The sequence below is a fragment of the Cololabis saira genome, chromosome 16 (assembly GCF_033807715.1).
Source record: "Cololabis saira isolate AMF1-May2022 chromosome 16, fColSai1.1, whole genome shotgun sequence".
Lineage (NCBI taxonomy): Eukaryota > Metazoa > Chordata > Actinopteri > Beloniformes > Belonidae > Cololabis > Cololabis saira.
Genome location: NC_084602.1, coordinates 25,415,076 through 25,439,953, shown reverse-complemented (window position 1 = coordinate 25,439,953; position 24,878 = coordinate 25,415,076). Strand labels below are relative to the sequence as shown.

The 24,878-nt window shown below is 39.7% G+C and overlaps 1 protein-coding gene across 9 annotated transcripts in view; it reads left to right on the top strand.

Moving 5' to 3' along the window:
• LOC133462280 (ryanodine receptor 3-like) overlaps positions 1-24,878 on the top strand; it is a 139,807-nt gene that overhangs the window by 54,633 nt on the left and 60,296 nt on the right. For all 9 annotated transcript variants that reach the window (XM_061743443.1, XM_061743445.1, XM_061743441.1 and 6 more), the window contains 19 exons: positions 227-360; positions 3,004-3,245; positions 3,449-3,641; positions 9,311-9,527; positions 9,599-9,703; positions 12,753-12,856; positions 14,891-14,974; positions 15,133-15,292; positions 16,439-16,586; positions 16,843-17,045; positions 17,129-17,303; positions 17,674-17,882; positions 17,971-18,170; positions 18,342-18,408; positions 18,492-18,652; positions 18,741-18,906; positions 21,220-21,306; positions 22,170-22,396; positions 23,755-24,559. In XM_061743443.1, coding sequence (XP_061599427.1) covers positions 227-360; positions 3,004-3,245; positions 3,449-3,641; positions 9,311-9,527; positions 9,599-9,703; positions 12,753-12,856; positions 14,891-14,974; positions 15,133-15,292; positions 16,439-16,586; positions 16,843-17,045; positions 17,129-17,303; positions 17,674-17,882; positions 17,971-18,170; positions 18,342-18,408; positions 18,492-18,652; positions 18,741-18,906; positions 21,220-21,306; positions 22,170-22,396; positions 23,755-24,559 — 3,687 coding nt within the window. The remainder of the gene's footprint in view (positions 1-226; positions 361-3,003; positions 3,246-3,448; positions 3,642-9,310; positions 9,528-9,598; positions 9,704-12,752; positions 12,857-14,890; positions 14,975-15,132; positions 15,293-16,438; positions 16,587-16,842; positions 17,046-17,128; positions 17,304-17,673; positions 17,883-17,970; positions 18,171-18,341; positions 18,409-18,491; positions 18,653-18,740; positions 18,907-21,219; positions 21,307-22,169; positions 22,397-23,754; positions 24,560-24,878) is intronic.

The window sequence follows — 24,878 nt, the reverse complement described above, 5'->3', positions numbered from 1 at the left end:
TATTGAATGTGTTTTGCCCTCATAAGCATCGCTGAATAATTTTGCAGCGGTTTCATTAAACCTGGACAGTGATTAGGCCCGCAAGTAATTAGTCATTTCAGGGAAAATATGGATTCATATCCAGCGTTTAATGGGCGAAATCAAGTCAATGTGTAACCGGCTGCTGGGGCGCTGAAGTGGTCTTGGTTCTTATTATCCTCCCTGATGTCTTTGCTGTCTCTTTCAGATCCTGGACGTACTCTGTTCGTTGTGTGTGTGTAACGGCGTTGCCGTGCGGACAAATCAGAACCTGATCTGTGACCACTTGTTACCCAAAAGAGATCTGCTGTTACAAACGCAGCTGGTCAACGACGTCCAGAGGTGAGAAAGTTGTACAACCACAATGCCCAATTTCAACATCATAATTGTCCGATGTTTTTTTTACACAAATTTACTGCTTTTCTATAATGTCCCTGCCTATGATTAGCACACCATATAAGTCACAATAATTATTTATTAAAACCATTAAGATCATCAATGTATAGTAAAAACATGGTGTAAAGAAGAGTAATGAAAATAATTCACTCTTTCACCCCTTAACTGTACCAAGGTCATTGTTTGCACACAAGATACTTTAACTGTTTTAAATTAATGATGTTTACTTTCTGCTCTGTAAACACTGTGTTGTGTTGAGTCATTTTGATTTCATATCAGTTTAATCAGCAAGTTGACAAGATTAACTGAGGCCTTAATGAAATGCCTGCGACATACTTTGCTCAAAATACCACTGAGATACAGTACAACAGCACTTCTATTCACAGAAGCCTGTTTTAGGGGGGGCGGAGTTTAGCACTTGAGTCCACTTCATCTGTAGTCTCTTTTGCAATCAATCACTAACCACCTCTGATGTATACCAGAGGCAACACGATGTGGTTAGGCGGAGCTCAAAACTTGGGGAAATTGGATAATTCCACTTTGATTTGGGTCTGTGATGTCACAGTTCCCTTTGGATCGCAACAGCTCACTGAATGAGTAGTCAGCAGACTTAAAGGGGACCTATTATGGCATTTAATGTATATTTTAGGGCTGGGCGATATATCGAGATTTTAATATATATCGATATATTTTCAAACATGATATGGTACGAGACAATATCGTTTATATCGATTTAAAAAAAAAAAAAAAAATTACATTTTTTTTTAATGATTTTGATATAGCTTATTTTGTGACAAATTGACTTGAATGTTTTATTTGAGATTTGCACAAATGTTTTGTTATTTGCACAACTGTCAACCTCAGTGGAAAAGTCTGCCTGTTACTGTCTACATTGTATTAATTGCACAGTGTATTTTAATTTAATTGTTATGCAGGAAAGGGATATTTGTTTTATTTTATTCAAGAAGCATTTTTATTCTATATATGCAGGCGGTTTATTTTTATTTAATTTGTTTTATACATTTTGATATTGTGCAGACCTCTGTTAATAAATGTACCTGTGTGACATTTGGCACGAGGCATTGTATAAAACTGACTGTTTTTTTAAGGGTCAGAAAAAATGAAGCTAACAGAGATGCTATGCTATAATGCTTTGGGGGAAACCCCAATTAAGGCACAGAAAAAATATCGAGATATATATCGAGTATCGCCATTTAGCTAGAAAATATCGAGATATGACTTTTGGTCCATATCGCCCAGCCCTAGTATATTTTAAACAGTCCTTGAATGTCTTAAAAACAATCTAAAGCTTTTTTATTCTACATAAAACAGAAATTCAGCCTGTGGGCCATGTCTCTAGTTTTACCGCTTCTAATCCCTTTTTCTGTGAGTGATCCTGAGAGGCGGGGAGGTTATGATAATGAGGCTCTGTGCTGGTTGGCTGCTTGAATGACGTGTAGCAGGGGAGGGAACAAAGCCTCGCTCCGGGGAGAAGAGCAGCGGCTCCGTACACTATTAAAGCCTGAATTACGGTTCTGCGTTAAATCGACGCGTACCCTACGCCGTAGGCGTTGGTGAAACGCAGAACCATAAATCAGCCTTAAGTCACATCGTCTTCACACAGGAAGATTTAATTTAATTCTAAACAGTTACACCATAGTTCTTTACTCCAATTCCTCAAGACAAATGAATCATGTTAACTGTAAAGAAATCACAACACTGAATTTTCACAAATGGCAACTTTATTGTTAAAATATAAAACATAAGTTGTATATAAATAACATGTATGCACTATTGCTGGCTCAAGGAAGGACCGTGCGTCTTCTGGAGGTGTCGTTAAACATCTTCAGGTGCATTGCTTGGAAGATCTGAAAACCATAAACAGAAATAAATGTATTACGGTACCCGCCGGGGCTCCTCATCAGTCCGGTCCGTGAGCAGCTCCGGTACTCCGGAGCTGAGCTAAATACTTAACCCATGCAAAGATCATACTCATAGACAAATATAAATAACCTAAAAAAATAACGTCACTTACCGCTGACTCGTGTGCAGTTGCCGGGTCCGTACTGCTGGCACTGATGCTTTTATGAGGGTGAATGTCGATGCAAAACCTCATTTCTACTGTCCTTCGCTGTGCAAACAGCCAGCGCTTCTGAACAATGGCTGAAGCTCCAGCCGGCGCAGAGAGCTGGTTGTGGGCGTGGTTTCAGCAGCGGAGGCCGAACCTCTGCGCCTATAGTGACGTCACCATGGGCGCAGATTCAGAACGGCAGATTTTCATGGGATTTTATCTTCCTTGTGTTGGCAGGGTGAGGGGAGACCACTTTATAATATGTTAAAACAAGAAAAAACCTGTTTTTCATAATAGGTCCCCTTTAAGCTGCTCAAACAAAGTGACAAGATTGTCCTATAAGTGTGTTTATGAGTTAAAAGTGATTGAAACGCCCAAATAAATGGTCCTAAACACATTTTCATAGCTTTTGGTTTTGTTTTTATTGGAAAATGAAATACTTGACATTATCTTACCTGACATGATCTTATTTGCTCAGGAGGATATTACATGATTTCATATTGTTACTTTATTTCTAGTATGAGACCAAACATCTTCCTCGGGGTAAGTGAGGGCTCAGCTCAGTATAAGAAGTGGTACTACGAGCTGATGATCGATCAGGTGGACCACTTTGTGACCAGCGAGCCCTCCCACCTGAGAGTGGGCTGGGCCAACAGCAAAGGGTACGCACCCTATCCCGGAGGAGGAGAGGGCTGGGGGGGCAACGGAGTCGGAGATGACCTGTATTCATATGGCTTTGATGGACTCCACCTCTGGTCAGGTGAGGGCTCAGCGTTCAGGGAATATATGTGTGTCTGAGTTGGCAAATTGAAGATCACCAGGTGTCTAAACACGATGAGTAGCCTGCAGGGAGGATCTCCTGACTCTGAGTGGGTGCAGCAGAGCGTAAATGTGTTGGCGTGTTTGGTTGAGTGATGAGCGATGTGCCTGCATCACTCTCAAGCGTACGTTTGTCCCGAACAGGCCGTGTCCCACGGGCAGTTGCATCCATGAACCAGCACATCCTGACCTCAGAGGACGTGGTGAGCTGCTGCCTGGACCTGGGAGCACCCAGCATCTCCTTCAGGATCAACGGACAGCCTGTTCAAGGCATGTTTGAGAATTTCAACACAGATGGGATCTTCTTCCCAGTCGTCAGCTTCTCTGCAGGGGTCAAGTAAGTGTTGACTCCTTTCACCTGGGGACCGCTGTTTTTAACCGATACCCCGTTTATTTTATTTTTTATTTTTGCTTTCAATATCTCCCAAATGTCTGTGTTTTACTTCATTGTCCATCCGTAATTTAAAGCACGATATAATCAGCTTTGAAACATTTTGCTGCACCTGAGTAGAGAGTATTTTACTATAAACGTAAATTTGTCCAACTGCTTTCGTCTTCTGAGGGATCAACAGCAGCGAGCCCCGTTCCTCCGGAAACCCACATGTTCATGCCATCACAGATGTTTTATAGATGGTGTTTTATGCCTCAGATCATGAGTGATTCTAAGTCTGCTCTATACTTTACTGTTCCTGTTATTCTGGTCCAGGCTTAATATATTTTATGTCCAAAAGCTGCTTTATTTTATTTTAGCAGTAAAACAAAAAATCGAATCTAATTCTAATCTTACAGATTATGAATAGTTTTCACTTTGTGTCTCAACTCAACTCGACTGAATTTTATTTAGAAAGCACTTAAAAAACAACGCACTTGGCCAAGGAGCTGAACACCAAGAGAGATAAGATGAATTACAACAAATCAATTAAAGAATAAGACAGAAAGAGAAAAACTCATTAAAGTGTGGGAAATTAAAATCAACATCTCGAAACTGAGTGAAAACCCAATAAAATAAAAAGATTAAATGTAACTTTAACAGGAGTTGATCAGCCTGCCTGGAGCAAAATGGCAAAAAAGCTAAATAACATAGGGCAAAATAACGCCACAAATTAAAATACAGATAAAAACCAGAATAACTAAATTTTAAGAGAGGATTTAAAAACAGGAAGTGAGTCAGCCTGTCTGATGTAGAGAGGCAGCTCGTTCCAAAGTTTTGGGGTGATGACTGAAAATGCCCGAGCGCCTCTCCGCTTCCTCTTTGTCTTTAGGACAATTAGCAACCAATTGGCTGACCCGAGAGAACATGCGGGCCCGTACGGCTGCAGCGGGTCAGGCAGGCACCGTCGGGCATTTAAAATCAGGTTAAAGACATTTAAAATCAACCCGGAAGTGACCTGGGAATCAATGACATGTCACCAAAACTGGGGTGAATGTCATGTTTTTTGGTACCAGTTAAAATAAGAGCTGCTGTGTTTTGAACCAGCTGCATCAGCTGACAGTAGCCCCCGACTCGAGAGTTGTGATTAAAGCATGGATTAAAATCTCAACATGATGCAGAGACAAACATGGCTTGACTTTGGTCAGTTGTCTCAGATGAAAACATTTGACTACTGATTTAATCTGTGACTCAAGTTTTGTATCAATGTTCAGTCTGACACCCAGGTTTCATGCCATCTGTGTCAGGTTAGGGTTGGAAAGACCCAGATAAATGGATTTAAAATAAAAGATTAATTTGATCTTGTCAAATCTTCTTTATTCAGTATGAAGTGTTCTTTCCATGGTAGACTTTAATTGTAATATTTATTTCTCCTTCCTTCACTTGGATGACTGTTATACAGGAGTGCTCTTTGACCTGGACAGCATTCTGAAATAACGATCGTCTTAGTGAACACCCACACCTTTTCACTTTGTACTTTATTTTTTTCTCACAAAGTGCCAAATTTTTTCTAGAATGAAGAATGGCCCACAGCTGTGAATTGAACATTTACCCTTTGATAATCTGTATGAAAGTTGCAACCACAAGATATGTGAGCCTGCCTTCCTGCTTAGACCAACTCTCGGTTCACAAAGAATAATAAATTATATTGATAAAAACTTAGCAGCTGTTGGCTCTCGACAGGAGGTGGTAAACGCAGTTGTACAATTACATTTGAGCTTCTTAAAATATAACTCTGCATATAAAAAAGTTGTAATTCTTAAGCCCTACCCTCGGGAGGGATGGGAATACCTGCAGTCTAAATTTTAAACCCATAGTCTTTAGGCTTAGGTCGAAGGGGCTAAATATAAAAAACAAAAACAAAACAATAAATAAGAGTCACCAAAGTTAACCATCTCTGTATCCATCAGTTATTTATTCCTATTCAGGGTCACAGGGTGGAGCCTATCCCAGCACTCTCCAGAAGTATTCATTGTAGTTTTTAATTCTGTTCAATACACTCATATTCCAAGTCTTACATTAGACAAGGGGGAAAAATGTCTTTATTTTCCACTGTGTTGTCATGGTAACCACAGATGGTGTGATTGACAAGTCTTTAAAATGGAATTTCAAGCTCCAGCGGTTTTTCCACGATTTCATGATTGACTCGTGCTTGGAAGAGCACATTTTACATCAACGGCTTTAACTCTGAGACACTTGACACAAAACCTGTCTCTGGTGTGATTCTATGTGGACATGAAAGCTATCAGAAACTGAATTAATGACTTGCTGCCTGACTGCTTCACTTATACATAAATAAGTAAAAGTGGATCTCATAATGCGGGTAGTTGCATGACAATACAGCATCATGTTTTTTTTTTTTTTTCGCAAATTAATTAGATTGTTTTTGTTTAGTTTTTTTAAACTGTAGTAAAGGGAATTAAAAAAAAGACGAGAAATGATTTGACATATTTTTGTTTTATTTTTATGTTGAAATCTGTGTACTGCTACATGTTACGCATGAATAATGTATAAAGAAATACATGATTTTACAAAAGTTAGATGAGAAGGGAATGTCAAAATGTTGGATTAGTTTGCTATTCCTTTTACTGTCAGAAAAACAACAAATTGAATAATTTTCAGTCGCTGCTACGCGAATAAAACAGCCATGGGCTCCTTCACTCATGTTAGTTTTGAAATGCTTCATGCAGCGAGAGCAATGCTTTCTAATCAATTGTACATTTGCATAGTGGGGTAAACTTTACTCTGGATACGTTTATAAATTATACAATTTAGAACTAAATAGTTTTTAAAAACATGACAATGCTGCTATACTTACATTACACAGGCCACAGACTTCTCTCATACTGTAAATAGTTTGGGGTGAAACAGATCATAGAAAAGCTAGAATTGTTTCAGAATGAGAAAATAAAGGCTTGCAGTGCTTTCAGGGTAACCTCGTGCTTTTCCACTTTTGGAAACATGTGTAACTTTAAAGTTCAATATTTACGTTCACAGCTGCAGCCACAGCATCCAAACTTGACCACTCCTCCTCTAAAGAGGATGAAAGCGAGCAGTAGCCAATGAGACAGACAGCCAGTTGCAGAACTCAGCAGTAAATTAGGGACATCAAAATTTTTTATAGGAGTTTTTTACCGTCATACAGTCATTTTCCTTGGAATATCCTACTTTGAATGCTTTTATCTTTCAACTCAATACAAATTATGCAGTTTTATGGGCACGTAGTGACATCATAAAGGCAGCTCTGATAAACCTCACAAACTGAATCACAAAGAGAGGCGGCGTATCTGCTGGGATCTCACCAACTGCTTTTGTGGCCCCCAGACATAAAATGGTTTTAGGTACCTCTGTCTGATCCATAGTAGATTTTTACACACCATCAACATGGATTTACCTTTTCCTGCAGACAAACTGGCATTTCTAAAAGACGAATATGCAGTGAGAATGGACCCACTTCATGTGTTTCTTTCTGTCCCTCTTAAGCACATTATTTCAGAGCAACTGAAGCCATTCAGAGTCCACGCTTAAATCACCATCACTTTTCGATGTTACATGTATTAAAACGAAGCACAGCATTGTTTACCCATGTGTGCTTAGTGCTAAATGAATTATTCTTGTCCATTTTTATGCGAAAAGTACTGATTTGCATTTTCAAAATAAAAAAGGCAACTAAACCACTTCTGACCATTAAATGGCAACGTTCTCCGACTCATCTTGCTTGTTCAGCTTGTTCCTGTTGAGGTGAAGTATCTCTAACCGTAGTATGAGCATTGTCAATGGTGTGAAATGGTTTAGAAATCTCCAGCCTTGTGGTTGAGCTGACTGACAGGACAGATGATCATCTCCACAGAGTTAAATGTGCCAGGAAATGACACAATCTCACACAACCTCACTGCTCAATAATTGAGGGCTGCAGTCTGAATGGGTTGGGTTGCGTCACCTCTACTACTTGAGTAGTTATTTTGGGAGGCCTCTGGAGAGCCTTCTCACAGTGATGGCCTGAGCTCAGAGCTGGTTTTTTTTCCACTCTCAGAGCTTAACTTGTCCCTGTTAGAGCAGAACTGATTTAAGGGGATCCGGAGAAGGAAAAAGTCGTTCTGTCTATCCGCATGGTTGGTTTTCTTTTTACTGGCTAATTCTTTTTTAGATGACTACCTCATTGAATATCTTTCTTATTTACAATGCAGCGCCCCCACCTCCCCCTCACACACATGTACTGGTCTCTTTTCAAATGTGGACCAACAGAATAGTCTGAACATATGACGAACATTTTCTTTTTTTTTGTCTGCATATATATTAATGGTTAATACCATTTTGGTAAAACAATTTATATGTACCGTATTTTCCGCACTATAAGGCGCACCCAAAAGCCTTTTAATTTTCTCAAAAACCGGCAGTGCGCCTTATAATGCAGTGCGCCTTATATATGATCATTACGGTAATTTCTGTTACTGTAGTCAGGGGGATTGTGGGTAATGTAGTCAGGGGGATTGTGGGTAATGTAGTTTGTGTCGCCGAAGTAATGGCGCTAAAAACGTCAGGAATCGTCACAGACGTTCAAGACAACAGCAGCGACGCTGACTCGCATGACGAGACGGAGCAAAGCTGGTTTTTATTTTTGTTAATAAAGTTTGACATACGGTACTTTTCTTCTTGGTTTTTTTTTTGCATTTGCTGTAGGATTTTGTAGCATTTCCTGTAGCGCAGCTCCATCAGGTAGATACGTAACTCAACCCCGGACACTATAGTAATCGTATTTTACCAGATATTTGTTTTGTTTTGTTTTTTTATTTTGGATCCCCATTAGCGGACGCAAAACGCCAACTAGTCTTCCTGGGGTCCATTAAAATTAAAATACATTCATATAACAGCACAATTATACATATATATACTTAACTAAATACATAAGTAATTACAATTACATCACTCCATTAACCCCCCCCCTCATCCCACCCACATCATTACACCAGCTACATCATTGTAGTGGTAATCATCACAACCTGCAACTACATTGAGCTGTATTTTCCACACAATAAATCACGAAATGTATATTACAAAATGTATATCAAACATATATATTAACCATTGTTTGTGTCTGTACCCAAAAATAACCTTTTTAGTTGCTTTTTGAAACTGTCTCTGCTTGTTGCTTTAGTTATGGTATATGGTAACCTGTTCCAGTGTGAGATGGCCCTGTATTTAATGCGCCTTATAATGCGGTGAGCCTTATAGTGCGGAAGATACGGTATTTATTTTTTAAATGTGAAGGGGAGGGAGGTCGGGGTGGGGGTCAGGGGTGACATCCGCTGCTAGTCTAAAACGCGAAAAACACAGGGAAACGCACAACGAGCACACAAGCCTTGGAGATCTGTAAAAGAAAAAACAAACAAACAGACACGAGAACAGGCAGAGACATAAGCAGCAACCATTTCAGGTCCCTGAGACTGAATCAAAGCTAGGCTACTGCGATTATCTGTCCCCCAAAACTGCGGAGTGAGTATGTAGGTGAGTGAGCAGGTGTCTGTGTAACTGTATGTGTGTAAAGTCAAAACGATGCGAACATTTTCTGTCATCAGGGTGCGCTTCCTGTTCGGTGGCCGACATGGCGACTTTAAGTTCCTGCCTCCATCAAGTTATGCTCCGTGTTACGAGGCTCTGCTGCCCAAAGAGAAGATGAAAGTAGAGCCGGTGAAGGAGTACAAGAGAGACGCAGATGGAGTTCGAGATCTGCTGGGCACCACCCAGTTCACGTCGCAGGCCTCCTTCATTCCCACGCCGGTGGAAACCAGCCAGGTCTGCTCACAGGAGAAGCTTAACGCACTGATTCCTGAGACAAACATCTCAGTGTTATTCTTTCTGTTTAGGTTGTCATGCCACCTCATTTAGAAAAAGTTCGGGACAAGCTGGCAGAAAACATCCACGAACTGTGGGGCATGAATAAGATTGAGCTGGGTTGGACATATGGCAAGGTGAGATTCCAGTCACGTCGCTCTCTTCTCATATCAATCTCTTACTAGATCGTCATTTACATGTAGATGCAAAGACAAAAAGCATAAGCCATGCATTTTTTTTCATGTTTATGCAGATATAAACATCATAGTTAGACATTTTCTCAGTATTATTGTCAGCTTGAAATGCATTAATTATGAGTAGTAGCAGACTTTAACCATCACAGAGGCCTCTTCGTCATCTTGCTTTCTCTTTTATAATTTGCGGTTCACACCAAAAAGAGGGTAAGTGGAAAGAAAACTCATTTGTCATGTTCAATGCTTTTCATATGAGTCATTTCAATGCATCATACCTGTTTGTTTGTAGGTAGAAAAGTGAAAGTATCATTGTGTGTTTTAGCAAGAGTCATGAATTTGTGTCGTTTTCAGCCATGGGCAGAACAGGATGTTCCTGAAACTTCAACACCACAATAAACCGAGAAGGAAGTCTACCTTTTATCAACTTCTTTTTGTTATTAAAGAAAAATAAACAAACTTAAGGGATGTCTTACTGATACTTGACACTGTGTTTCAACTGTAAATCCAAGGGACAAAGACTTGGATTTACAGTACTTATAAACAAGTCTTTTTTTTTACTATCAAATTTAATAATTAACATACTCTCCTGTAATACCCTGTCTTTTGCTCTTAAAAATATTAGAAAATTGAAAAAAGCTCTTTAAAATACACAAGTTAAATGTAAAATAAGATGGTAAAGATGGTTAGCTTAGCATAGAAACAGCTAGCTTGACTTCTTTTGACTTACATATAACACAATTAGAAAACTCACACTTTTAAAACTGAATGATGAAAAGATCATTTTTAAGTGATGTAATGTGAACTATTTCTACTATTTATATATCCTGCAGAAAACAGGGCTCTCAGTTTGTCATGAGGACCAAATGTTCACGATCTAAATCTTGTCAAAACTTTCAAAAGTATTCAACAACTATTATATCAAATTTGCATCAGAACAGATTCTTACTCTCAATAATTACAAGTATGATATATATGATTTATAATAACTGTAAAAAAAAAAAAAAGAAGAAGATCATGTCTGAAGACTTTCTGGTTTATTGTTAATGAGCCATAATATAAATGCCAAAGTAACCTGTTTGGTTTTTCAAGGAACAAAACCAACAATACTATGGAACGCAGCTCTTATGTCTATAATACAAACATTTATATGAGAATCTTTCCTCTGTTACTGATACAACTACTTGGACAAAACACTACTACTGGTTTCACAAAAGGGCTTTCTCTTCCTAAGGGTACGATTGTGTTAGTGTCAATATAAGCTGGAAATACTTTCAGCTCATTCTGCGATGTGCAGTGTGCATTTGCAAGAGTGAGATATTTTGTAAGCATACAAACAAATTGCTGAGCCTCTTCGTGCTAATCTTTATTTAAAAAAAACAAAACACTGCTATGTCCCAATTCATCCCTAGTATAGCCCACTAGTCTACAGTCACTACGTAAGTAGTGGTACAAATAGAGCTATGTAGTGAGTTCATCAGCTGAAGGAACTTTCTGACACTAATGTGGTAATACTGTAGTTATAACAATGCTGACGTGTTCATGATGAAAGGGCCTTGAGCATCACTGTCTTCTCACTTTGGATCGGGTGATGTGAAATGTTACCGAACTGAATTGTGGGTTCAGTCCATTATGGAAGGAGCATTCCTTTCGTCAAAAGTTGGATAACTTTTTATTTTTGGACCGTTCAACGTGAGTGTCAGCTAATGAAATTGTACATCAGGGAGGGACAGTTTCAAAGTATGCAGCTCTTTTGTGTACCAAGCATGAAAAAAATGTCTTTGGTTGCTTAATGTATGATGAAGCTGCGTTAGAAGGACCACCCTTCATGCGTACAGGGGGATACTGGTCCCAACAGAATTCACTTGACACGTTTCAGAAGGGACCATCCACTCTGCTTTGCTCAAGATACATGCTACGGTCATTTTAGCATCCAGCTGTGGCTGAACCACTTGATTGTACATAGACATCATATCATACATGGAGAAGGATGGTGCAGAGAATCCTGTTAGTGATCAGAATAAAACGGAATGATTTCTACCACATATAGAGGGAGGTTACTTCAGATTAACTCAACATTTCAGAAAGACATTTGAAAGTCAGAAGTGCTCTGCTTCTGAAATACTCTTAGTGAGCCCTCAGGTCACGCTGAGGATGAAGCAACCCGTGAAACTACCATCCCTAGTAGGACCCATTGGCAATGGCAGCGCCTCCTCTACTTGCTTGCCTACAACACCGTCACACACACTGACTATGCATAAGATGCTGTAAATGATCAGATTATAGAAAATAAATTAACCGATATTAATGAAAAAAAAAATACTTCTTGAAAAGATCACCTACTCAAACCTTTATTTATAGTAATGTTCTAATCTGAAAGATTGCAGTGGATGTAAAAAGGAAGAGTGATATTGCAGTTTCACCCCGGAGGTTTGCATATAAATACCTTTTTCGTATGTTGATGTTTTTTGTTTTTTTCCTAAATCTAATTCTGTCAGAGGAGGAACTGTCAAAGAAGAGATTTCCCATAGTTCTTGTACTATTCACAAAAGAGCTGGCTGGTGTTCTTTAGATCCCCCCCACACATATCTGTACACAGCTCTGCATGTTTTCTTCACAAACATCCGCCATTGCCATGCCGCCTACTCTCAGCAGTATTGCCAAAGGGATTATTTTGGCAAGTACAGTCTTAAGAAATGCTCTCACCATTCCAGTTGCATATGTTTCTTACTCTCCCTCAAGAAAACATGCTCTCAAGTTCTTCATCCATGACATGTTCACTAGAGAAGATTGTCTTTATCACTGCAAGTAGTTTCAGTGTGTACTCAGACCCCATGCCTGGCCATCTACGAGTTCACAGTGACCTCCAAGCCAGTGTATTTCATATGCCTTGTTAGCAAAGCTTTCAATTGTTTGTACTTGTATGTGGTGCCAATGATAAATGCTGATGACAACTGGAAAAAGTTGATATGTTTTAATGCCGCCCCCCCCACAGATAAGGGATGATAATAAACGGCAGCATCCATGCCTGGTGGATTTCTTCAGACTGCCAGAAACTGAAAAGAACTACAATCTGCAGATGTCAACAGAAACTCTGAAGTAAGTTGAGCATCATGATGCAATTTCATTGTCCATACTTCTTTTTTTGAGGACATATCATGTTGATAAAAAAAAAAAAAAAAATATATATATATATATATATATATATATATATATATATATATATATATATATATATATATATATATATATATATATATATATATATATATATATATATATATATATATATATATATATATCTACACAGATTTTTGTAACTGAGCGACTTTATTAAGATAATAACTATATCACGTTTTTGGACTTCGTCATAAAACAGTCACATTTTTACATATAGTTGGTCTTAGAAAGTGAAGAATATTGTACAACATTATTCAATGTATAAAAAATTAAATTAAATCAAATATGAGATATTTTTGATGTTGCCAGTGTTAATTCAAGATTTAGTACAAGTACCGACCCGCTCCTGATGGACCAGGTGTGTACATCCTTGTCTCGGGAGGCTATATTCAATCCGAAGCCAGCTATTGATGTGATTACTGATAGGCCTGCACCGACAATTGAGATGGTGACTACTCACATTACTTGGCCGGTCATTTTGGGGTCGAACCCAGCGACTCATTGGACCGCTTACTGTCTCTGATGTGCGTTAGCATGCCTAGGCTGGTCACCCACTGTCTTAAAGTTTGGATGGGCTGTGCATTTATACCGAGAGGCTAGCGTCTATTGTGCCAAAGCCGACGGCGGCCATCGTGGTGAAGTTAGTTTTAGGTTGGATATTCGATATACATTCACTACGTAGCTGAAACGGTCTCTCTTAGGGACGAATAATAAATCACCATCTGAATGAAATAATGCACTAAAGGCGTTGAATAAACACACTATATAATACTTAAGGAATTTTTATTCTGTATTTTTTTACAAGAAAAAAAATCTAATGTCGTTTTCCTGTTGTTTTTTTTATAGCCTTTACAAACCTTGATCACAGGACTCCAAATCTGTCCTGAATTATGGCACTCAAATACCGACGTGAGACACACCTCCGGCTTAATAATCAAGGTGTGACAGGGCCTTGAGATTTTCCGTTACCTCTGTGACTAGCTGCCATTTAATTTTGATACCAGTTTATTCTAAGGTAGAAACAATGATACAGATCAAGAAATGTTTCTAAGATTATCAGCATGTTGATAAACTTAAAAAAGACCATGTGTCAGGCCACACTCTGAACAGTGAACGCGTCCAGATTGTTTGTAAGATTAGACCAGTTTTACACGTGTGTTTGCTCACCGTTATATTCAATTCCATTCAATTCAATTCAACTTTATTTGTATAGCGTCTAATACAACAAAAGTTGTCTCTAGGCGCTTTCCAGAGACCCAGAACATGACCCCCGAGCAATTATTACATAAACAATGGCAGGTAAAAACTCCCCTAGTGGGAGAAAAGCCTTAAGCCAAACAGTGGCAAGGAAAAACTCCCCTTTATATTATTTATGCATAAGCAAAACTGTTAGCCTGTGAACAGAAAGCTGCCTGTTACCGTTCCCTGTGTCCTGTCATCAGAATGTGCATATTTGTGTCGGTATCTGTTTATACCAAATACACACTGATAGTCTGTGATCCTTGTCCACCTCGGTGCTGCATATAATACTGGGTTGTATGCATTATGGTACCAGCCAATGTCATTGATAGTGGGTCACCTAAAAGCTTTTTCGGTAGTAATTAATTGAATAAATGATCTATGAGATTAAGGCATGCTGTGATTAATCTTTAAAGAGCACTTGGGGGTGATTGCGATGAGTTTCTGAGTGACAAGAAACGTATTTTTACTGCCACTTTGTACTCTGACAAGGAGAGAAGGAAATTAGTCGCTCCTCTTAGCGTTGTTTGGCTTTTCAGAAGTAGGACCAGATCAGTGCCTTTCATTTAATCTATTGCTGCTGGTGTTTTTAATGTACAGTCATATAAGTAGTGATGTACAGTATATATTTGTGTGTGTCCGTGTGATATTAAACAATTTCTACCGATGAATGTTTTCCATTTTTTACACTGTTTTTTTTCTCTGTCTCTACAGAACCTTAGTAGCATTAGGCTGCCATATAGTTCAGGTGAATCCAAATGCTGAGGATTCCCTCAAAAAGAAAAAATTACCCAAGAAGTGAGTGAGCATGAATACAGAAGCAAAAATCTAAACACGTATAACCCCAGTTCATCAGAACACTTCCATCAAATAAATCAATCAATACATTTGCAATTCCATAAAGATTTCTGTTAATTGTAAACATGGTCAAAACCTCTCTTTCCCCTCCCCTTTAGCTATATGATGTCCAACGGTTATAAACCATCCCCTCTGGACCTCTCTGACATAAAACTGACACCAGGTCAGGAGCTGCTCGTAGACAAACTGGCGGAGAATGCACACAATGTGTGGGCCAAAGATCGGATCAAGCAGGGATGGACCTACGGCATTCAGCAGGTGTGTTCAAATATATTTATCTTTAATATGTTGGCACCAAAAAAACCCCAAAACTTGCCATCTAAAGTATAAAAGCTGGAAGAAAACAATTTAGTTTTCTTAAAATATAAAATAATTGGTTTCTTTTATCATTTCCACTGTTCTCCTGAGTGGTCTGTAAATGTACTAACTTTGTATAACTTAAGTATGGAAATGTGGAGTGTATGACTACTGCTATGATAAAACATTATTTAATATGCGACAAGATATTCTGCTGTAAAAGGCACCAAGTCAAAGAACACAGTGTACAGAACACATGTCGATAATTTGTGAAATGAAAAGAAGTAAAATTATACATAAGCTCCTAGACATGATGAAATGAGCTGTTAATCAGGATTTTTTTCTATTTTTGTTGTTGTTTTCACAAATGTGATAAGCAGTCTTGCAGTCATGTTTCCATTGTTTTTTTCTTCCATAATGGGATGCAAAATATGCCACGTTCATTGCTTTTTTTTCTCTTTCAAATAAAGGATCCCTTTAATGGGTATGGCTTATATTTCTTTTATTTAAAAGACTTTCATCATTCAGAACGCGGGTGAATTGAGTAAACTCAATCTTCCTACAGTGTGAGTAAAGGCTCATTAATAAAAACATATTCTGTTTACTAAATCCAGCACAAGCCATTCAATCAAAATGCAAATATTCAAGGTTGTGTAAACCACATATTGCCTCTTTAATCTTTCCCTGCTCTTTCTTTTCCTCTTAGTATGAGCAAAACTAATTTTTCTAGATTAGTTGTCGCTGGTCACTGGCCAGAACTTGATTTATTCCCTGAGGTTTTCAGTTATGCTTTTTAATGCTGCAACTGACATAAAAACAACTAAAAATTTCGAAGAATGTGTCGTAGACACAAGTGGTCTCATGCTAACATGACTTTGCCATGTTCCCAGCGGCAATAATGCTAATGAAAGTGACACAGACGTTTAGGGAAAGAGATAAGAGTCAACAGCTGAAAAGCACTATATCGTCCCATCAATTAACTTCTGTTTTAATGGGACTGACAGCAGAGTCGCAGCAAATGGTGATGAAACAAACAGGGATGCTTGGAAAAGGGTTCTCATCAGATTAGTGCATGAAATTATCTCTGACTGCCTCCTCTCTGCGCAGGATCTGAAGAGTAAGCGTAACCCTCGTCTCGTTCCTTATGCGCTGCTGGATGAGCGAACAAAGAAGTCGAACAGGGACAGCCTGCGGGAGGCAATCCGAACTCTGATTGGATACGGGTACAACATCGAGCCCTCAGACCAGGAAGGCGGTGAGTTTCATCTATATAATTATGCTTATTAAAATGCACTGAAGTTAAAAATTATGTGGTATTAATTTTCCAGTCCAAATATGGGACTCTGCCTCCCACCCTGTTTCCAGTTATAGTCAAATAAAATGGGTTTAATATAGTTGCATTTAACTACCCACCGGGCAATCGGTATTTCTATTAAAGAGTTTTTGAATTTTTTTTTTAGTGGGGGACTGATCGCTCATCTTATCCTGCATCTGTCCCTTTCTATTGATAGGACAAGTGGTTGAGCGGCTCAGCATTGATAAGATCCGCTTCTTCAGAGTGGAGAGGACATATGCAGTGAAGACTGGAAAGTGGTACTTCGAATTTGAGGCTGTGACAGGAGGAGACATGAGAGTTGGCTGGGCCCGACCTGGATGTAAGCCTGACGTGGAGCTTGGTACGGATGAGCTCGCCTTCGTTTTTGATGGATTCAGAGTAAGCAGTCAAGCAGATGGGGCCAGTCTCATATCTTGTATTGTTTATACTGAGTTATTCCTACAAGCGTGTCTTGCACACAGGGCCACTGTCTGAACATGGGAGGCCGATTGTTTGGTCGCTGCTGGCACGCTGGGGACGTAGTGGGCTGCATGATCAACATGGAGGACAAGTCTATGATCTTCACTCTTAATGGAGAGATCCTCATTACCACCAAGGGCTCTGAACTCTGCTTCACTGACTTTGAAACTGAGGATGGTGAGAGAGCATGTGTAAATGTGATGTGATGGGGGTGACGTGTTCTTGATAAAGGTCAGGAAACGTTAGGAAGATAATGTGATTGTACAGAGTTGTTAGACATAAGCAATCCTCTGTTCATACTTTAATAAAGCCTTCACATGCGGAGCAGGGAGCCATAACCTCAAATGACCAGGCTCAGGATACAAGTTAAAAATAAGTAGCTCCCTGTAATGAAACTGCCCTCATTTAACGTGACAGCTGTAAATAGCTTTTTTGCAAAAGCTGGATTGATTCTCCCTCCCTTCTTGCCACGTCTGTTCCTAGAGCTTTTATTCCAACCCCCATCAGCTTGTCTCTTTCCCACTCACTTCCTTTGGCTGTCTTTCAGGTTTTATCCCAGTGTGCAGCCTCAGTCTAGCTCAGGTGGGCCGCATGAACCTGGGGAAGGATGCCGGCACCTTTAAATACTACACCATGTGTGGTCTGCAGGAGGGATTTGAACCCTTTGCTGTCAACATGAACCGAGAAGTCACGATGTGGTTCAGCAAGCGTCTTCCTACATTTGTCAATGTGCCAAAGGACCACAACCACATCGCAGTAAGATGACAGTGCCGTGAAATACTTATGATTAGCTAAATTAGTCATGCTATGGATTCGGGGATTTTATTTTGTGTCCTGTTTGCAGGTGACCAGGATTGACGGCACCATTGACAGCCCTCCGTGCCTTAAAGTCACCCACAAAACATTTGGCACCCAGAACAGTAATGCTGACATGGTATTTTGTCGTCTCAGCATGCCTGTTGAGTTTCACTCTATCTTCAAGACCAATCCTGCCGTAGACATGAACGGAGTGCATGAGGAGGATATCCTAAAAGTTAAACACAGGTACTGACCTTCCAAAAGTTATGATTGTCAGTTTCAGTCAGTATTTCAGTGTTGAAACAAAAATTGATGCAGATACATTTATGTTTCATCAGACTTGTTATGGTACCCAACTGAATTTGAAGTAAATTGACCTAATAATAGAATTAACTGGTTAAATTTGATCTCTCATAGGTATCCACTTAGATCTGTGAGGCACAGTGAGGAGGCCAGACGAGTCGACTACAGCAGCATCACCACGGTACTTAATCCACTTCTTTTTCATGGTCATTTGAAGTTGCAACACCTATATATTTCTCACTAACCTTTCTATTTGTGTTACAGTACTTCCACTCAGTGAGAATCTTTGCAGGTCAGGACCCTGCCTGTGTGTGGGTTGGATGGGTTACTCCCGATTACCATTACTATAGCAGCAACTTTAACCTCAGCAAGAACCGATCAGTGACTATAACTCTGGGTGATGAACGTGGACGAGTCCATGAGAGGTGAGAACTGCTGTTCAGATCTTCAGCGTTGTAACTCTGCCACTTTCTAAGTGCTGAAAATGTCTACATCTGCTGTTAACTGTGACAGTGTGAAGCGGAGTAACTGCTATATGGTGTGGTGTGGTGAGGGGAGCAGCACCGGCCATACATCTAATCGCAGCAACGTTGACCTGGAGATTGGCTGCCTGATAGATCTGGCCACGGGCCTGCTGACGTTCACCGTCAACGGCAAGGAGCTGTCCACAAACTACCAGGTGCTGAAAAGTCTTTTCAAGTCTCTTCTTGAAAACTTTAAACCATTACTTATAAGATGCAGATAAACAACTACTTCTTATCTTAAAGAATATTAATTCTTAATACATATTAATATTGATGATCTGCCTCACTTTTTTTTTAAGCATGGTTTATTGTGTGTTTGGTAAACCTGAACTGGACATAAATACCACGTGTTATTGTCTGTATTTTTTTAACTGTGGTCTATAGGGGTGGGTATTGGGAAGGACCTCACGATACGATACGCATCACGATACTTGAGCCACGATACGATACACATTGCGATATCCCGATTATGCAATATCCCGATTATTATATTCTACATAGTTCACCGAAAAATTTAAAAATGCATTACACATCTTAAAATCCAAGTTGTATATATGTACATCAGATGATAGTGATGGATCTTAAAATCCGAGTTGCACGTTCATCAGATTATAGTGACAATTCATGGGACAAACTGAGTCAAAACAATGTTTTATTATAACTATACAAGCTAAAGTTACAACTTATTTGTATATGTTTTTCATATTATTTACATCATATGAAATTAACATTAAATTTAGTATGAGGTTGCTTTAATTATGTGGCAAATGATAATAAACACAAGAAAGATGGGTACTAAATCCAAGGACAGGCACAGTGATCAGTCAGTATAGATATAAATCCATAAATAAATAAACCTCTGTCCATTATTTTTCATTTTTTAAGGACAGGCAATTGTGTTATATAAAAAATAAATTATAAAATGAAATAAAACGTGAAATAAAACCTGAGCTCAGTGCAGGGCCCTCCCAGGGTTGGTAGAGAGTGGCAATGCCCAGGACTGTCACTTAAGTAGGAGCACTGGGTGATATAATGGGAAAAAATCGGGGATAAAAAAAATCGATATTCAAATTTTTAATATCGATATTGAATCGGCTGGAAAAGTATCGCGATATATTGCCATATCGATATTTTTGCCCACCTCTAGATCAGTGTTTCCCAACCCTGGTCCTTGAGGAACACTGTCCTGCATGTTTTAGATGTTTCCCTGCTTCAGCACACCGTGATACAAGTACCTGTGTCATCAACAGAAGTGTCAAGACCTTGATGACAAGCTAATTAGGACCATTAATTAGAATCAGGTGTGATGATGAAGGGAAACATCTAAAACATGCAGGCCAGTGTGCCCCGTGGACCAGGGTTGGGAAACCCTGGTCTAGATTTAGAAACTGTCTGGCATCCAGTCAGGAATAAGACTCACTGTTTATATAATTAAAGAAGTAGAAGCTAAGTAATTTATGTTCTCAAGTTGGCTGCAGGGAAACAAGAAGAAATTCATGGTATATGTTGGTAGAGTCATGAATAGTCAATAGGCAGGGCCAATCTGTATACTGAGCCAACCAGAAACTGCGACGGATGAGAGTCACATTTTGTTCATGAGACACAATGAGACAGAAATAAACTGAACATGCACATAAATGGGATAAACATGGTAATTTTGACAAACTGGGTCATTTGGATGCACAGAGATGAGGACAGTATTTACCTTCTTATCTAACTCTGGGATGGATGGCAAATCATCAAAATCCCAAAATATTTGCATATCCATTTCATATTTTCAAACTTTAATCTTAAACTGTTCTTGGTCTACATCAGTTATTTAAATGCTGTTTTTGGACTACATGTAATGTTTGGGTTACAAGTTGTCTTGATTACATCTAGCAGTGCCACCAAGCTAAAGCTTGTCAGATTAAGGTCGGTTTTGTTTTGTTTTAATTTATAGAAATGCTGATGTATGGTTGTATGCTCATGGTGTACTTATTTATGCATTTATAACTGATTTTATGCCTTTGCATATTTTTCTTGCATATCTGTTTTGTTGATTTTTTTTTTTTTTTTATACTTGGAAATTGCATGTTCAGATATACTTTTAGAGCTAAATCTCAAAGAACCTTTGAAGGAGTATAATCTTCTTACGTTTTTCTTCGCTAAAATTCTGTTGAGGCTTCTCTCAGCACTGACTCATCCTGCCACCCAACAGTCACGAAAGATCTCACACACACACACACACACACACACACACACACACACACACACACACACACACACACACACACACACACACACACACACACACACACACACACACACACACACACACACACACACCGTCACTAAGTAGTAACGTTTTCATGACACGTCATTAAGCTTCTTTCTCAAAGTCACGCTTTTTTGCTCCTGCTCAAGTTTTTGACGTTTACTTTCTTTTCATGCACTTAAATGACTTTCTGTTGTTTCGTTCGCTCCAGGTGGAACCAAATACAAAGCTGTTTCCTGCTGTGTTTGTGCGACCAACCAGCCCTAACCTTTTTCAGTTTGAACTGGCTAAAATAAAGGTAGAGTCCCATCATCTTTTCTGTTACAACTTTGTTGCTGGTCAGTATGATGCCTGCAGTTCTATAGAAACTTTACATTTTGTTGTATTTCATTGTATTGTAGTTCCTTAATTGTAACTAACATTCTAGAAATATGGACACCTTCACCAACAAGATGGGTGCTTGTGTCATATCTTTATGAGAGGGGTGAAAAAAAAGCACAACTGCCATGAAAAATCTTTTCCAAAGATTTTTCCTTTTAATCTACAGCGTGATTGAAAATTGTGGTCATAGAGCTAGAACAGGGGGCGGCAACCCGCGGCTCTAGAGCCGCATGCGGCTCTTTAGTGCCGCCCTAGTGGCTCCCTGGAGCTTTTTCAAAAATGTTTGACTTTTTTTTCTTTTCTTTTTTCCTTTTTTTTCTCCCTTTTTTTTCTCTTTTTTCTTCTTTTTTTCCTTTTTTTCTCTTTTTTTTCTTCCTTTTCCCTTTCCTTTTTAATCTCGACATTTCAACTTTTTTCACAAAATTCTGACTATTTCCTCGACATTTCGACTTTGTTCTCAACATTTTGACTTTTTTATCGACATTTCAACTTTTTTCTCAAGATTGTACTTAAACATTAATCTTGAATTTTCAACTTTTTTCTTGAAATTTCGACTTTTCTCAACATTTCGACTTTTTTCTCAACATTTCGACTTTTTTCTCGACATATAGACTTTCGCAATTTGCCTTCATTCTAAGGCTTTTACAAGACTTTTCATTTTTTGAGGCTCCAGACATATTTGTTTTTTGTGTTTTTGGTCCAATATGGCTCTTTCAACATTTTGGGTTGCCGACCCCTGAGCTTGAACATTCATCATTTGTTTGTGTTTGTCCCTCCCAGAATGCAATGCCTCTGTCATCAGCGATCTTTAAGAGTGAACACAAGAACCCAGTTCCCCAGTGTCCGCCCCGACTAGATGTCCAGACCATTAATGCTGTGCTGTGGAGCCGCATGCCCAACACCTTCCTCAAAGTGGAAACGGCCAGAGTAAACGAGAGGCACGGCTGGGTGGTTCAGTGCGTGGAGCCCCTACAGATGCTTGCGGTGCATATACCTGAGGAAAACAGGTATGAAACGGGGTTTAGTGTGTTTTCTGCACAGGATACACGAAGTCTGCTTTTATCTGATCGTTGATGGTTTACAAAGCATGTGTTGTTACATGATGTTTGATCACAGCAGGGAGCTGGAGACTGTACACATTTGTTGGCAACCAGTGGCTAGTCAAAAGGACATTGTATAACTCCCTGCCAAGTCACGACTTATCTTATTTATGTCTGAAACAAATGAGATCTGTGATTATTAGATAAGTACCTGTCTCCATTTTTCATGATAACATCAGTTAATTTCCTACTAACTCTAGCTATATTTTTTAGCTCAAAGACATGAGAGCGGAATAGCTGTGTGTTCCTGGTGGAGTTTGTGGAGTTGTTGTGCTTGTGGAGATACTTTTGTTTACTCCCACAGTCCACAAACATGCTCGTTAGGTTCATTGGAGATTCTAAATCTACTGTAGGTGTGCATGGTTGTTTGTCTTGTTTGCCTGGATGGATGTGAGAATAAAAATAAATTACGAAGTTTTCAGTTTCTCTAAGATGATGAGCTTCGTGTAAACATCAGCGCTTGTTGCAATAATTGATTTTCCCAGGTAGCAGATGCATAAGAAGTCGGATTGAGAACTAATCATTATCGCAGCACTCAATTTTTTTAAGCTTCACAAAATGAGGATTTTGCAAGTTTGATATCACTCTAGAAATTAAATCCCTTTTAGATGGGAAGCCTATTTATGGTGCCACACTGTTTCCATTGAATAGGAGGAAAGAGTCTGCTGTGCGAAAAGCATTAACATGCAAAAAAGTTGGGTATTGAAATGTTTTGAAAAACACGTGCTCCTTCCTTTGAAAGGACATATTTGGCTCTTTTATTGATCAATTTATGTTTTAAGTCTTCAGCATTTCTTCAGGTTTGAATGACATGTCTATGAGATGTGTTGGCTTAAATAGAGTAAGACAGCGGCCTTTTCAACACGTTGTTGTTTATGGCATCTGGTTTTAGGGGGTTAGTCGGCCTCTTCACTTGACCCCACCCCTCTTCTCCACCGACTGTGTTTTGTTTTTATTTTAATCTACGTGGCAGCTTTCTGAAAACCACTTTAAAGGAGCAATGAGTGCTGAAAGTTGTGATGGCTTGCGTATGAAAAGAGAGAGTGATTGGATAAGTCCCCTCTGATCTGGGCCTGTGATGCCGCAGAACCTTTTAAATCTCAATAGCTCACTGAGGGACCTATTTTAAGACTAAGCCTTCCCCAACACTAAGCTGCAGGGTTGCGTTACAATAATGTTTTATTCAGCAGTTACTTTAGGCACCCAAAAATCAGATCTTAAACAAAAAACGAGTAATAATGTTGGTTATGTGTCCCCTTTAAAAGGTGCGTTGACATCATGGAGCTGTCCGAGCAGGAGGACATGAAGAAGTTCCACTACCACACATTGAAGCTCTACTGTGCCCTGTGTGCGCTGGGAAACACCCGTGTGGCCCACGCCCTCTGCAGCCACCTGGACCAGTCCCAGCTCCTGTACACCATCGACAACCAGTACCTGTCCGGCATGTTGCGTGAAGGTTTCTACAGCATTCTGATCAGCATCCACCTGGAGACGGCCAAGGAGTCACGACTCATGATGAAAGATGAATTCATCATTCCAGTTACTGCGGAGACGCGCTCCATCCGGCTCTTTTCCGATGCTTGTAAGAAGCATCTCCTGCCAGGGGTCGGGCTTAGCACCTCTCTAAAGCCCCGTCTCAACTTCACCCCACCCTGTTTCATCAGCACCAAACGGGAACATTTGTACAGTCCTCAAATCCCACTGGACGCCCTGAAGGAGAAAGCAATTACGATGTTGACAGAGGCTGTTCAAGGCGGCGGGCACCACATCCGAGATCCCGTCGGAGGCGGGGTGGAGTACCAGTTTGTGCCAATCTTGAAGCTCATTAGCACCTTGCTGACGATGGGAGTTTTAGGCAGCGAGGATGTTCAAAAGATTTTACTGCTCATTGACCCGAATGTGTTCAGAGAGACACGTGAGGAAGCGGTCACGGGAACCACAGACAAAGAAGGACTTACAGGGACAGAGGAGAAGGCAGTGGAAGCTGGAGAAGAGGAGGCAGCCAAAGAGGCTAAGCAGCCGATGAAGGGGCTCCTGGAGAAGAGGCTGCCGGAACCCGTCAAACGCCAGGTAATAATTGAAACACAATTACACACACTTGGTTGGAAGCATTAGCAGCATCCTAAATGTGTTAGACATTACTGTAAAGCAACGAGGGTAAAATGACCGAACATGGAACATCAATGAACATCTACTTACCCAACTATGAGTTTACAGCTAAAGAGCGACACGGCTGTCCTCTCAATCACATGCTCCATAACTGCGTCACTGTAATAGGTCCATTCAGAGGTCAGTCAAACATGAAATGGCTCTGTCTCTCCCTGAATAAACGATCTCCTGAGTGATAATGTCTCTTTAACAAGCGGGATGATGATAAACCGTGAGGGGT